Genomic DNA, 15,722 nt, shown 5'->3' with positions numbered 1-15,722 from the left:
GAGTTCAGTGAAAATAAATTGTTTTTATGAAAGCAGAGAAACCATTTGATAAACACGCTGTCTCTGAAAATTGTTCCTGCAAAAGAGGTCATTCTTTCACTTTAAAAGAAATAGAATATATTTCAGAAAACAGGCAAGGCAACAGTTTAGGATTTCTGTGAACACAGGATATATTTTTTTAAAACAGGGTGTGGAGAAAAGGGAACCCTCTTACACTGTTGGTGGGAATGCAAACTAGTACAGCCACTATGGAAAACAGTGTGGAGATTTCTTAAAAAACTGGAAATAGAACTGCCATATGACCCAGCAATACCACTTCTGGGCATACACACTGAGGAATCCAGATCTGAAAGAGACACGTGCACCCCAATGTTCATCGCAGCACTGTTTATAATAGCCAGGACATGGAAGCAACCTAGATGCCCATCAGCAGATGAATGGATAAGGAAGCTGTGGTACATATACACCATGGAATATTACTCAGCCGTTAAAAAGAATTCATTTGAATCAGTTCTAATGAGATGGATGAAACTGGAGCCCATTATACAGAGTGAAGTAAGTCAGAAAGATAAAGAACATTACAATATACTAACACATATATACGGAATTTAGATAGATGGTGGCGATAACCCTATATGCAAAACAGAAAAAGAGACACAGAAATACAGAACAGACTTTTGAACTCTGGGGGAGAACGTGAGGGTGGGATGTTTTGAAAGAACAGCATGTATATTATCTATGGTGAAACGGACCACCAGCCCAGGTGGGATACAAGAGTCAGGTGCTCGGGCCTGGTGCACTGGGAGGACCCTGAGGAGTCGGGTGGGGATGGAGGTGGGAGGGGGGATCGGGATGGGGAATACATGTAACTATATGGCTGATTCATGTCAATGTATGACAAAACCCACTGAAATGTTGTAAAGTGATTGGCCTCCAACTAATAAAATAATATTAAAAAAATAAAAAAAAAAAAAAAAAAAAAAAAAAACAGGGTGTAAACACATTGAAAATTGCACACCTCCTGGTTGTATGGAGTGTATTGGTTTTTAAAACAGCTTTATTGAAGAGCTACTTAGGTCACAAGCAAATACTGGCTATATTTCATATTTCTGGGAATGAATTCTCAACTCAGTACTTTTTTTTTGCTACTAATGTTTTGGGGGTTACTGTTTCATAATTACTATATATCTGTTGGAATCTATGGGTGTATCTATTCTTAGTAAAAGTCAAACTTAGCTGGGAAAATGATTCATTTTCTAGAGCTCTTCTTGTGCCTGTAGCACAGAGACCCATGCGGCCAAAATTGGTTGTAGTAATATGAGACACAACCTCATGTACATAACAATATACATTTATTATTTTTTTCCCACTGTCTCATGTGTTTGTACATCTTGACCTAAGTAAAACTATAAAAATAGTTCACATTTCCAGACCAGAAAAGTTCGGATTTACTGAAAACTGAAACTAACCATGACAATGCTTGGGATTTTTTTTTTCACACTGTAATTCCTAGGTGAAACTCTTTCCTGGTGATTAGTTTTTGAGCCTGAGCTAGAGATGGGTAATGAGGGCCCCGAGGTCAGAATGCTTCCTCTATGCCATGCGTACATTCACTATTGTGAGAGCCTTGGTTGGTCTTGACTTGATTTTATCTGCATGTGATTTAGACTATGAAAGTGAAGTGTTGATTCTTGACAGGAAAGTCTCTTAAATTTCACGGAGATGAGTTATATAGACACTAAGAATCCATGCTAGATAGAAATGCTATGCTTTATGACGTGAAGACAAATTCAGATATAAAGCCAAGTATAAGACGTTTGACCAATAAAATACTTTAGCTGTTACTATGGGAATAGAAAAGAAACTTCAGTAGCTCTGACCTTGTTAATTTCCATTTGGAGCCGCTGTTAATTTGGCTACATTACATATTGCAAACAAGGATCATAATGTTTGGATAGAACTTTTTATGCCCCAAACTCAAGAAAATTAAACTGTATATAATGTTTAGTACAATCCTCATGTGAGGAAGCCCAATACAGGTTAAATTACCATTCATAGATACCTAAAAGTGGGGAGGAGGGGGTCTCATTAAGATCTTTGGTTATAAAACTCAGCAGGCTTAATGCATCCTCATGGGACTCTCTTGCTTAATTTGGAGCCAGATAAGGCAGAGAAATAAAGTTTCTGAGTTCTATCAAGATATAAAAATGGTGTTTCTATTATGTAAAGTTTGTGTATTTTACCCCCATTTTTAAAAGATTCTTGGATGACCCCAACTATCCAATTGTAAACATCAAGCTAATAAGACTGACATTTTGGACCCAAATCATATTAAAAACCCTATAGGAATTTTCTTATGCCCCAAAGTTGTATTTTGGCTTCATAACTAATTCTTGTGCTGCCTTCTTCTAAATCAATGACTGTTAGCACCGTGCAGCATAAATTCAAAGCATGTTTAAGATATGCTCTTGGAGAAGTTTCTTCAAATTCAAGGCTAATGTAGTACAAAGAAAGCCTTTGTCTGTGGCATAAAACGCTGACAGCCTGAAAAAGGTGACACCCTTACAATGACAAATAGCATGACAGTTACAATTGCATTAAATTTTTAAAAGCATCATTCTAAAATTTTTAACCAATGGGCTTCAGATCCACTGGAACCCTTAAAACTGGGGCAGCATTCTGAATACAAAGAATCATCAGAACAGCACTAAATGCAACAACATATAATTCTAGTCTTAATGTGGATAAAGGTTCAAGAACTGCAGGGTACAAAAGACCCCAAGTTTGTTCTTCTCCAAATCAGAACTGCTGGGTTTACTCTTTCCAAATCTTACCTCAACCAGGTTCCCTGGGAAGGATATTCCACTATGAATACATCTGTCTCTCTTCCCTCCCTCTCTTTCCCTTTCTCCCCCAACTCCTTCTTTCCCTTCTTCTTTCTCACTTTCCTTTCTTAAATGCATATTTACTTATTGCAAACCACCTAAGTACCAAAGGTGGTCCCAGGTTCTTGGGAAACAGCAGTGATCCTGTCTGGGCTCTTGAGCAGCGGTTTCGCCCCCTCCCTGGAACTTTCTTTTACTATGGATAAAATACTATGGATGCAAATTTGCATATCAGATGGCTTCTCCCCATAGCAGCAGCAGGTATGACATCATGGGATCTCCAGGTAACTAGATGTGAATATATGTGTGTAGGTAACGTGTGCAGGAGTGTGACTAGTCCACTTCTTTGAGGGCTTTCACATGTATCATTTTGGGCTCCTCCTTCTCATTCACGAGTGCCCAAGCAGTGTCCAGCACAGGGGAAGTCACGCAAAAGTAGCTGCTGAATGCACAGATTATGGACAGTGGCCAAAGTCAGGGGTTGGCATACAGCCTTCCCAGATGACTATTTCTGGTCTAGGGATTTTTTTTTTTTTTTAATTCATAGTGTCTCAACATATGTATCTTCAGACTCATCAGACAGTTCCTTTTTTTCCTCTCTTCTTAATCAAGATCTACACTCAGAACTTTCGCTTACATTACTTCTAAATCATCATCATCTTAAAATATCGACTGACGAAATATTGTTTCCTTCCCCCAAACATCTGCATTGTAACGGGGAGGGGGATATTAAGAGCAAGCCTTTCTCACAACAATGGCCTGAAGGTGGTACCCCTAGCGCCTGGCATTCCTGCCTCCTGGGAGGCTCCTGGGAGAAGGTTGTCCTGAGTTTCTAGTCTCTACAGCGCTATGCTCAATGCCACGCATGCGCTCACATGCAATTCCCAGTCTTGCAGCTAGTGGGGTTTCCAGTGCGAATATTTGTATTCCTGATCCTCGAAGTCTGATTACAGCTTCAGGTTTTGTCTCTCTGTAACTTTGATTATACTTTGCTTCATCCTCTGTAATCAAGCTCAGATTGCTTCGGATGTGTGACAGAACGAGCAGAAGGTGAGGACTGTGAGTGCGCGAAGAAAAACTCCCCTTCCCAGCCTTTGGGGGCTTCTTTAACAACTATCTGGAAGAAGGGGAAAAAAAAAAAAAAAGATTTCTTTTTTGGTACCCCAGCTCAGCAGGCTGCTCCTCTCCTGTGGCCAGATGCTGCACTCGCCGCCATTGTTAAATACTAATAGTGAAACTTAAAAGATGTTCTCTTCCGAGACAACAGGTGGCCACTGCAACCTCGGGCTCTGATTGGTGGAAAAGGCCACAGGCGCCCAGTGGCCCGGAGAAAGGGCCTCCACTTCTGCGTTTCAAGAACCTGCTCAATGGGGTGTTGTCCTGATAATATCTCAGCTCACTGCCAATTTGTGCAACCCGCTGGGCCATTAGGGAGCGCCGCTGGGTTGTCAACGTTAAATGGAGACTCGGGAGAGGAGACCAAAGCTTTTTCAGGAGGGGGGATTGGAGTCAACCCAGCGACAATGTAAGCAGTTGTTCCTTTCCTGAATGCACACCGCTCTCTCACGCAGTCTCCAAACACCTGACTCGGCTAAGAGAAGGGCACATACACAAACTTTCGCCTAATTGAAGTTTATTTTTTCCTGCTGGGTTTCAGAAAGATAACACTGGGCAAAGGTACAGACATAAGGTGTCCCCAAGCCAGGGAGAATAGACGAAACGGAGAGAAAGTCCTGGGATGCTTGTCCGAAAAACTTCAGGCTGTGGGCCAGCAAAGTGTGATCAGGGATGAAAGTGTGAGCGAGCGTCAGCTCAAATATTACTAAATTTCTCCCTTCCGGTTAGTTTCTAGATAACCAAATTGGGGAGGGGGGCAAATCTCACAGCCTCTCCCTAACGTTCTCGGCTGGTATAAAATCCTTTCCCGTCTGCCAAGGCTGAGGGCCAAACTCTCAAATGAACCCGAAGCAAAGTGGAGGGTAGGGACGTGGGGGTGGGGGGTAAGATGCAGCTTAAAGAAAGAGAAAGAAATGAAGAGGGGCTGGGAGAGTGCAGTGTGAGGAAGTTAATCACCCAGAACCTTTTAGGAAAATAGGGACATTTTCTCTCCGAGAGCAGTGAGTGATCCGCCTAGATCCAGTTACTCAAATGCCTTTCGAATACAAACAAGAGCAAAGAAAACACGAAGAGAAGCGACACGAGCCTGAACCCCGGAGCTTCAGGTCTGCCTACCTGTGAAAGGGCAGGCCCCCACCCCCTCCCCACAGGTGTACCCTGGCTCCCGGCTCTCGGGAGGCAATTGTGCAGGTGACCTGCTGGGTTAGGTACCTCCGAGAGGAAGGGGGCACTCGCAGGGGAAGGTGCAGGGCCGTAGGGGGACCGGGGGACCCACGAGAAAGGAATGGGGGCGAGGAGTGGAAACGAGGGCAAGAGCGGTGGTGGGAAGGGAGTGGACGGCGCGTGGCTGCTGCTGACTGCAGCCGGGGGGTCCGGGCAGCGCTGGTGGGAAAGGGGGCTGGAGGGCCACTCCGGGCACGGGGCTGGCCGAAGTGGCCGAGGGAAGGAGGGGAGCGAGGAGCGCTCCGAGGCAGCGGGGACAAAGAGGACCGGAGAGGGAAGGGGGGCGCGGTGGGAAGAAGAGGGGCCCGGGAGAGGGGGAGGCCGCCGGGCGGGCGACGGGGCGGGTGAGCGCTGCTCGAGGCGCGGGGTGAGCGGCGAGGGGCCGCGCGGGGCAGGGGCCGGCGGGGCGGGGTCCGCGCGCCCGGAGGCGGTCCGGGCCGAGAGCGCACCGGCGGGGCGGGCGGCGCGCCAGCTGCCCGCGGTGGGAGGGGCGGAGCGGCGGCCGCGCGGGGAGGGGACCGGCGGCGGAGGGAGGCAGGAGGGGGAGAAGGAGGGGAGGGGCCGGGCCCCTTGTCTCCGCGGCTCGTCTCCTCAGTCCGCCCGGGGAGGAGGAGGAGGAGCGCGGCCAGCCGCCGCCACCGCCGCCGTCGTCCCAGCCTCGCCCCGCGCACCTGAACTCGCCGCGCCGTCCCGGGCCCCCGCGCCGCGCCCCGCGCCCCGGGCGCCCGGCCCGCGCGCAGCGCTGCCTCGGTGCCCCGGCGGGGCGCGTCCCCAGGGCCGCCTCCCGCTCTCCCGCGGTTCGCGTGGCCGCGCCTTTGTGTGCGGCGGCCGCGGCTCCCGGGCTCCTTCGGCTCCAGGTCGCTGCGCCCCTCCGGCCCCGCGTCCCGCGCGCCGCCCCCGGGACAACCCCGGCCCGGCGCCCCCCGACGGTGGATCTAGCGGCTTCGAGGAGGCGGGCACCGGCCCCGGCGAGCCCCAGTCTCGGCCCCGCGGCCCCGGGCCCGGCTCAGGCATGGATGTGAGGTTCTACCCCGCGGCGGCCGGGGACCCCGCCGGCCTGGACTTCGCGCAGTGCCTGGGGTACTACGGCTACGGCAAGGTGACCGGGCCGGGCGGGGGCCGGGGGCGGCGCGGCGGGGGCCATCTCCATCCCGGGCGCGCCCAGCTCTGCCTGCTGCACTTTTCTATCCCCTCTCCACTCCCTTCCCATTGCGCCTCCGTCTCTGTCCAACTCTCTCGCTCTACTCTTTCTGCCCCTTCCCACCCCCCTTTTTGTCCCTCAGCCTGCGCCCCCCTCTCCCCTCCGCCTCTCCTCCCACTGTCTCTCTCCCCCAGCCCCCACTCCGCCGACTCTCTTTGGCTGCCCCCAAAGAAGCGAGGAGCAGCCCAAGAACTGCTAGGGGGGACTCGCTTTGTTGTTGTTATTAGTACACCCGATCGCAGGCTCCCTGAGTTTGGGGTAGAGGGGGGCAACGCAGGAGTCCCCGATCTCGTGGTCTGATGACCTCGCCGCCCCCCTCCCAGTCCATCTCACCTCCCCCACGGCCCCGAGAGCTGGACTCCGGGCCGCTTAGCGAAGGAAAGGAACTAACTTTTGAGCGTACCCTGGATGGGGGGAGAAGGGGGCCGGGAAGTGTTGGGACCCCCGCAGGTGGCCTTTGCTGCCCACTCGCTGGGTCACTTTGGACCACGCAACGGAGGGGCCCGCTCTTGCCGGGTTAGCGCCAGTGGCTTCTCATCTTTCATTTTCTGGGGAGGGGTAAATTTGGCATTTCGGGGAGATCAGGGTTGGAGACTTCCACACCACGCCCTGGATCACCCCACCTCTTTCACCTCTCCCTGCGCCAACTTTGAGGACCGAGCATTTCAGGTGGCCGAAGGTGGATCTCTCGGAAGGGCAGCTGGTGCCGCGCGCAGCGGCGAGTCCGTGCGAGAGCCGGAGTCCTTGGGCCAGGGCAGCGCGGACTCGCGTTCTCCATCCTTCCTGAAGCCCCCAAGGCCAAGCTTTGGAGGAAACATCACCCCGAGGGCGATATTCAGAGAAAGAGCTGTGCCTTTTGAATGTGGTTTTTCTTTCTCCTTCCCCACCCCTGCTCCTCCCTCCCCCCTCCCCTTTTTTCTTTCAAATCGCAGTTTGTTTATGATTGCTTGGATAGCAGAGGAGGAAATAAAGAGCCTGCAGAAAGAAAGGTGCTATACAAAACTAATGAGTACATAGCAGGAAGAAGGGGAATTGTATCCAGAGGGAGGAACGGTTGCAGTGCCCCGTGGCTGATGGAGGCTTCTGTTCTTTTCTATTTGTTTATACTCCCATCCGATCGCAACTCCAGAGCTGAAGTTTGTGAAAGACCATCAAGGTTTCTCTCCCTCACCCTTGTCCCTGTGGCATCGTCCTCCAGCTCTGCTCCTGGCACTGAGGGGCCCCCCAGCAAGTATAGAAGGAAGGGACATTATTCAGTGTTTTTTACCCTTTGGTGATGGGAGGGCAAGGAGAGGGGCATTCATGCTCTCCAAATTCCTGAGCTTTGAAAGAGAAGCAACAAAAAGCCCACCAAGGTAGCCAGAGTTACCGTTTAGTTTCTGTCCTCTGATTTTGGATTTACTCAGGTTATTAAATGCTTTAAAAAGTCCCCCATGTATGCTCAGTTAGGGACTCAGGCAGCCTAATTAAGTATGTAGTGTATCTGAGAATCCACCTAATTGTTCCAGTGGGGTATTATTTGTCTCCTTACAACTTAGCCTTGTGTATGCAAGCCTTGTCTAACTGGGCAGGCTCTTATTTTTGGAAGCCATTACCTTTCCTAATGTAACTACTTCTTTCTCTGATTTAAGATCAGCAACCCTCCAATGACACCAAAATAGAAACCTTTTGTACTAATCCAGTCACTGCAATGCGTGGCAAATCTCTGTTCACTAGGATCCCAAGGGTACTTCAAGGGACCAGAGGAAATTGTGGTTGTTTTGTATGTGTCTCTTTTTATTTTTTGAGAAAGGCTATTTGGAATCAATTTAAACTCAGAACATTATTTATTTCAGGGAGGGTCTAGAAAGCTTAAAAACAGACAATATTTATTGAAATGCTAGTTCAACTTCAGGAGTAGGGACGCAAGGTGGATTGCTGTCATATTTTCTTAATGCAGCTATTTGCCTGAAATAACTCGGTTTCATAGTAATTCTGCAATCTGTCATCTTAAGTGCACTGTGTACCCAACTTATGAAAGTTAGCACTTAATATTGGTACAAATCATATTGTACTTATTTTAAGGGATGTTTGCATTTCATTCCTTGCAGATAAAAATACAAAAATCTTTAAATTGAGCCATGATACTATATTTTCCTACTCTTCATTTCATAAGTGAACAACTCAACTCTATTCCCTATAATTTTTCTTTATGGAGAGAATGAAGTAGATGAGGAAGTATTAACTTCATGGGTATAAAACAGCAAGTGCTAATTAAAGGTTTATAGCACTTTGTTTCATAGCTAACTTGTGTGTCTGAAGTGGCGTTATTCAGTACAGATTTATATTGAAAATGTAAAAGCTAGCAGACAAAGACATGCATTTATATTATTTGAAAACACCTGTAATTATTAATCTCCAAAGACTTTAACTTTTAATCATATATATTATCTTTCTGGATGGGAAACGATGGCTTTCTAAGAAAGTCTGTTTCTGCCCTTTCTTGTTTTAATGACCATCTGGGAAACTTTAGAAGAAATACAGAGCCCTCTGCTCCAGGCTTAACAAGTGCAAAGTTAGCGCTTATCTTTAAATTTATTTACAAACCGTGAATAATAGGGTTTCATTCATTTCTCTCTTTAACAAATGACCAGAGTCCTTTGTATAAATTATATCATGTGCATTATCTTTACATTCTGTGAGTATATGGATCCTTTTTAAATGTCAGTGATCATGAAAGTGTGTAACTTTGTCTATGGAGAATGGATAAAAGAGTTTTGAGGGTTCAAAAGTCATCGCAAGTAGGAGAATAGCTTCAAATAAAATATAGCCAGGATCATTAAAATCAGTTAATAATTCATGAACCAGCCACTGATGTATAAACTTAAAGTCATCTCTATTTCCTCAGGGCTAATTTCCATTTTAATTTCAAGTGGAAAATCTACTGCTTGAGCATTTCTTTTTCTGATGCAGCTAACAAATTTAACACCTATATATATGTTTTTGAAAAAGGCCTTATCTTACTCAAGTGAGTTAATGACCCATTGTCTATATACCTGGATTTTTTCTTTCCCCGGGTTCAATTTGTCTTTACCAGTAAGAAGATAATATGCAACATATCCATCAGCATGTAGTGCTCAGAAGTCTGTTCCCCCTAAATAAACTATTTTATTTTATGTGGGTGTAAGCAAGATAAAATCACACTGTGGGTTAATAATGAACTTGGACTCAACTCTAGTTACTTTTCTGCATGTTCTTAGGGCTTCCTCACCCCCTTTCAAAATACCGCTATTGACTTCTTACGCTATATAGAATAGTCCTAACTGTTGTAACTCTATCAGTCCCAAACATTCCTTTCTAATTACTATATGTGTTATTGATCACTCTGCTTAATTAAGACGCTCTGATGTGAACTCTTTTCCTCCACCTCATAGGCCTCTACCTTAACTAGCTTGAAGAGTAGGAGGACCTGAAGGGTGATTTGTCATTGGTCTATATCAGTGGAGACCATGGTTTAAATTGGGAACATATTGAGCAGGGAGGGGCGTGTGACTGAAACTCTCTTTAAGTTAGTATCTTGCACGAGCATAAGAACTCATGATTTCATTTATAGGTTCTAGAGTATGGGAGTATTGAACTTTGAGAGCAGATTGAGAGATTTTTCATGTCAGTTATTTAAATAAGATGTGGAAACCACATTGAAAGAAATAAAATGTTTCCAAGGACCTTAAACCAGGGGTCATAAACTCAAAATGTCTGTAGGGACATCTGGTTAACCTTCATGAAGCCAGGTGTTGTGGTTAAGTGGAGAACATGCCCCATTGAAAGGGGGTGCCTTGCTCAGCATTATTAGATTTTTGTCATGCCAATATTTGACCCAGTATCTCCAGATTCTGCATTTCATTTTTTTTTCCCAAGAGAATGATAATCTGGGTTTTTATGGGAAATAGCCTGAATTTTAAATACTGCAAATTAACAAACAATTGAAATCATTGTGTAGTACTCTCAACACATGCTCAGCTTTTGTGTTGACAAACTCATAGGCAGGTGAGAATTCAAAAAAATCATTTTTTTAATAAGTCATTTCTAGTTTATGTTCAACTATGTGGGCAGTTCTACTGCAGTGTTCACCTACATGGATTGTTCATTTGAGTGGGTGGAACTATACTTTCAGTGTAGTTCTAATCTAACCATTTGGATTCTATCATTTGTTACTTTTATCGTCTCAAACCAATGGAATAGTTGTTATAGACCAGGATTTGGCAAACTGTATCCTGCAGGTTACATCTGGTCCCCTGACTGTTCTGGTATGGTCTGCAAGTTATGGTTGGTCTTTGCATTTTTAAATGGTTGAAAGAATTTGAAAGAAGTATAATATTGGGTTGGCCAAAAGTTCGTTCGGGTTTTAAGTAAGTTGGCACAGAAAGTCCCAAGTGAACTTTTTGGCCAACCCAATATTCTGTGACTGTGAAAACTACATGAAATTGACTTTTGTGTTCCATAAATAAAGTTTTATTGAAACACAGCCCCAATTATTTGTTTACATCTTGTCTGGGAGGCGGGCTGCTTTCATGCCACAGTGGCAGATTTGAATCATGGTGACAAAGACTGCATGGCTTGCAAAGCCTGAAACATTTGCTGTTTGCCACTTTATAGAGAAAGGTTACCAACCCCTGTTCTAGATAATTAGTCCACTGATGGTGCCATAATCTTCCTGTGTTCCAAGCCAAGGCAGTAGAAAGAAAATCAAGCTGGTCTAACTGGAAAGATGTCTATCTCAGAGAATGTTTCTGGAAATATTTCTAGAACAGTGGAGTCTCAGCCCTGGCTTCAGTCATGGTTATGTAGGAGGAGGCTTGTAGAAGATACTGAAACTCAGCCTTACCCTAGACTAGGTCAATAAGAATCTCTGGGGATGGGATCTAGGCAGCAGTGTTTAAAAGCTCCTCAGGTGATTCTGATGTTCAGCCATGGTTGGAAACTTTGTTTTAGGCTGAGGATCCTGGAGTGAGTAGTGTCAAGGGGCAGTAAAACTGGGTATGAAGTTTGTGATTGCTATAAGGAAGATAAGACCTAGGGCAGAGTGGTTGTTTCCAGGTTGGCACTCAGAGTCTTTTGAGGACCTTGGCAATGCCTCAGTCCTATTGATCTGGGCTCCCCTCTACATCCTCCATTTAATATAATATGATGTGATACCATATCTGAGTTGCTGTTGGTGAGGTGGCTTGTGTTTGTATTTTGTAGGCATTTAATTAAGCATCTATTTGTTTTAATTTTGTAGTGTGTGTCTGTGTGCACATGTGTGCTGTGTGGCCAATTATTTTTTTCCCATATTTTGAACATTTTTATAGGCCCCCAAGAGGCTTGGAGTTCTAGGTGTGCAGTCTGGTGACTAATGGATAAAGTGATCTTGCTGACAGTAACTAGATGTCCATAACCCTCCCCCTGCCCCTACATTTTGCCATCCCAAACAGTGGAGTGTTGATGAGAACCTTGTGCTCGGTGGAGCCTAACACAGTTAGCCAAAGAGTATTAATTTCAGTCATTTCAGGTGAAGTCAATGGTTGTCTGTGGCCACAGCATTCAAAGTATATGTGGATATTGCAAGAATTTTCTACTCCAGGTCACAAACTGTCAGGGGAATGCTGAATCCCCTTGAGGCCTTGTTTTGTTTACTTTGCATCAGTGTTTTTTAAAAATAAATGAGTTGTATGCTTCTAAAAATCTTTGCATGTAAATCTGGATTTCCAGCTTTTCCCTCCTTATAAATTTGGCAGTACTAGACCTGTACCCTCTTGTGGCATCATCTCCTGTTGCCCTGATTCAGACGACTGTGCATTCCACCGTTCACCATGGTCCTCTCCTGTCTCTCTTCCTCATACTTAGACCTCTGTAAACCTCTGAGGTCCCAGGAGGCTTCAAGTTTGAAAACTTTGATTAGAAAGAGATGAAATTAAGCGAGCATCAAATGATGCCCAGACCTAGTGAAATGAGGTCACTGTCATTAGAGAAGTGTTCCTTATGGTATGTTGGAGAGTAGATTAAATGGAAAAGAGTAATTTGTGATCATATTATAGAGCAGTGTTTTTCAAACTTCAGCATATACAGTGATCGCCTAGAATGCTTTTTATAACACAGACTGTTGGACTTTACCCATAGAGATTCTGAATCATCGGTTTGGGGTGGGGCTCCAAGGTGATGATGTCATGCTGTAAGTAGCATGGCATGGAGGGTGTTAAGTGGTAAGGGAAAGAGTTTGTTCTGTGTACATTTATCAGTTAGAATGCTTTGGGCTGCAGGGAACAAAGTGCCCACCAAACAGTGGCATAAACCATAAGGACACTGGTTTACTTGTAAGTCTAGGTGGGCCATCTCAGGCTGTTTTGGATGGTTCAGTCACGTCTTCCCTGGTGGCTCAGATGGTAAAGAGTCCACCTGCAGTGTGGGAGACCTGGGTTCTATCCCTGGGTTGGGAAGATCTCCTGCAGAAGGGCATGGCAACCCACTGCAGTATTCTTGCCTGGAGAATCCCATGGACAGAGGAGCCTGGTGGACTGCAGCCCTCGGGGTCACAGAGAGTCAGACACGACTGAGTGACGAAGCATAGCACAGTCATGTCTTCAAGAAACCTGTTTGTTTTTCTTTTTATTCTGTCATCCTTGGGAGTTTCAACAGTCTCCTCATGGTCACAGGGTGGCTGCTGTAGCTCTTGGCATCACATCCTCACGGCATATCCTCACATGATATCATGCAAAATGAGAAACAGGATAGCAGTGTGGTGGGAGTGGTAGCAAAGGAGCACTTTCTCCTTCTACACGTCTCTTATGAACACAAAGGAGGGAAAGATAGGGTGGGAGACTGGGATTGCTATGTACACACTACTATATGTAAAATAGGTAGCTAATGAGAACCTGTATAGCACAGGGACCTCTACTCAGCGCTCTGCGGTGACCTCAGTGGGAAGGAAATTCGCAAAAGAGGGAATATATGTATACATGTGGCTTCCCAGGTGGCTCAGTGGGAAAGAATCTGCCTGCCCATGCAGTAGATGCAAGAGTTGCAGGTTCGATCCCTGGGTGGGGAAAATCCCCTGGAGGAGGAAAGGGCAACCCACTTCAGTGTTCTTGCCTGAAAAATTCCATGGACAGAGGAACCTGGTGGGTAGGCTACAGTCCATGGGGTCACAAAGAATCAGACATAATTGAGCATGCATCACACACTGTGGCTGATTCACTTTGCTGTTCAGAGAAACTAATACAACATTGTAAAGCAACTATACTCCAATACATTTTTTTTTAAAAAGAGAAAGCTTTCTTGATAACAGTTCCACTAGACTCTTTTGATTTATTGATCAGAAATGGATCACATGTCCACCCTAGACCCATCATTGACAAAGAGATTGCTGTGATCAGCTTCAACCAATCCCATGTCATCCATCCCCTGGGGCTGGGCACTTGTCACATGAGCATAATGAATGCTTTGCTCCATTAGCAAGGAGGAAGACTGTTGGAAAGACACCCGCGTCTCCTATGGGGCACATCTGAACAGTTTTGAGAGGACTGGCGGTGTGGGTGGGGTTGCCCTGTGTGAAGATGGCTCCGACTTTTTCGTGTGGGACCTGACAAGAGGTTGTGAGGGTGGGGGCAGAGAGGAAAGATTTGAACTAAGGAGAGGTGGGAATGGATGTGAAGGAGAGGAGGGCAGGGAACAGAGCATCTCTGTAGCTTATGAAGGGGAAAAGGAGGCAGAGTGTTTGAACTTGGGACCTGCGTGACCGTTGACCTCAAACAGAGGCAGAGAGGCCAAAGGAGAAGCTGGTGTTGAAGGACAGATGAAGCTGATCAAGGATGTTTTGCTGGAACATTCCCACAGAGATATCAAGTAGGTGCCCTGGAACCTACCAAGTGCCCTGGAACTCAAGAGAGAGAAATCGGGGCTGAAGGACCAAAGTCGGGGTCTTCCTCTACATGATAAAGTGCTGGAAACAGAAGTGACTCCTCTAAATGTAAGGAGACAGGGGTGGCAAGGATATATGCTTAATCAAGAGGGTTGGCTGATGTGGTATTTGTTAACCCAGCTTCCCAGTTAGGGAGGTAGTATTTTAGGACATGACATGTGAAACTCAGAAAATTTGGAAATCTTACTGTACCATTACAACTATGATACAAAAAAGGAGTGTGTGGGTGTGTGGGTGTGTGGGTGTGTGACAGTATTTCTTTTCTATCTTAACAGTCATTTGGAAAGAAGCATTCTTAAATAGTGGTCATCAACTGGGAATGATGCAAAATTTGTAACACTTCATGTTACAACCACGTCAGCCAACTTTCAAATTAAAATATTTCATGTGTTTTTCTTGATGGAAGAGGTACAAGTTCAAATTGGATTTTGTGACGTGTTAATGATGGCATTAGTATCTTAGGGAATCTGTTTTGAGTGTGGTTAATGAGGAAAGACAGGATTTCAGCTAAGTATGCTTATAAATTCAATATATTTTACAGGTGGATTCAGCACTCTTTAAAAAACTGTTAAAATATAAGAAATAGAGGCTTTTATTCAAGGTCTGCATGAGCTTCTGACAGGTTTTATTTTCTCTCTCTGTAGTAGATCATTTTATGTTCTTTGTTTCCTGGGTTTGTCTCTTAATCCCTTCCTTTGGGAGGCCGTGTTCTTTTAAATATGTTCCATGCTTGTGTAAAACACATGAGCCATTGGAAAACGGCCCTTCTTGTAGGACTCACATTCTGTCTTTAATCTTAATTTAATTGTACTTTGTTTATAAAAGAATACTTTTCATGTCTTCATAATCCTGAAGTTAAACAAATTGGCCAATATCAAGAAGTGTTTGGATTTCACTCTAAATACTATCTGAATGATGTAGATTCATTCTTTTGGAGGAACTAGATTTTAAGGTGGGCCCTTCTATTCCCAGGGCTTGCAAGTTGAATGTGGCCTTTGCTACACTGACTATAAATTGTTTATATAAAAGAATTATGTTAAATATTGTAACGGAAGTGAGTTCTCAACATATGTTAAATTGATATAGTAGAACTATACCATATTATGAGATTTTCCAGCAGTTTCTACAGCTAATTTGTAATGAGCAAGGGATTTTGATGTGTCATAGAATAACAAAAGTTTTCCACTTTCTTTTAAAAATCTTCTAGATATAGGAAGTAGAAGTCCCAAATGCTGACCTGCTAGAAAACTTTTATTAAATATGTATGTTTGACTTGAAACTTTTTTTTTTTTTGGAAAAAGGATGAGTTAAATTTAGAACTATTGAGTGCTCATAAAGAATACTAGTAGATCTCTTTTCT

At 45.0% G+C, this 15,722-nt stretch overlaps 1 protein-coding gene across 9 annotated transcripts in view; it reads left to right on the top strand.

Annotated features, from left to right (window-relative positions):
• Positions 1 to 5,051: 5,051 nt before the first annotated feature.
• TOX3 (TOX high mobility group box family member 3) overlaps positions 5,052 to 15,722 on the top strand; it is a 119,984-nt gene continuing 109,313 nt past the window's right edge. For 5 of the 9 annotated variants that reach the window (XM_065920490.1, XM_065920487.1, XM_065920489.1 and 2 more), the window contains exon 1: positions 5,962 to 6,324. In XM_065920490.1, the coding sequence (XP_065776562.1) occupies positions 6,238 to 6,324 (87 nt within the window). In that variant the 5' untranslated portion in view covers positions 5,962 to 6,237. Of the gene's footprint in view, positions 5,108 to 5,961; positions 6,325 to 14,156; positions 14,411 to 15,722 lie in introns of those variants that run through there. The other 4 variants (XM_065920491.1, XM_065920494.1, XM_065920493.1 and 1 more) reach the window with 4 other exon arrangements.

This window comes from Muntiacus reevesi, chromosome 2, assembly GCF_963930625.1.
Source record: "Muntiacus reevesi chromosome 2, mMunRee1.1, whole genome shotgun sequence".
Lineage (NCBI taxonomy): Eukaryota > Metazoa > Chordata > Mammalia > Artiodactyla > Cervidae > Muntiacus > Muntiacus reevesi.
Note: the sequence above shows the minus strand (reverse complement) of the source record. Positions and strands in the feature narration are given on the sequence as shown.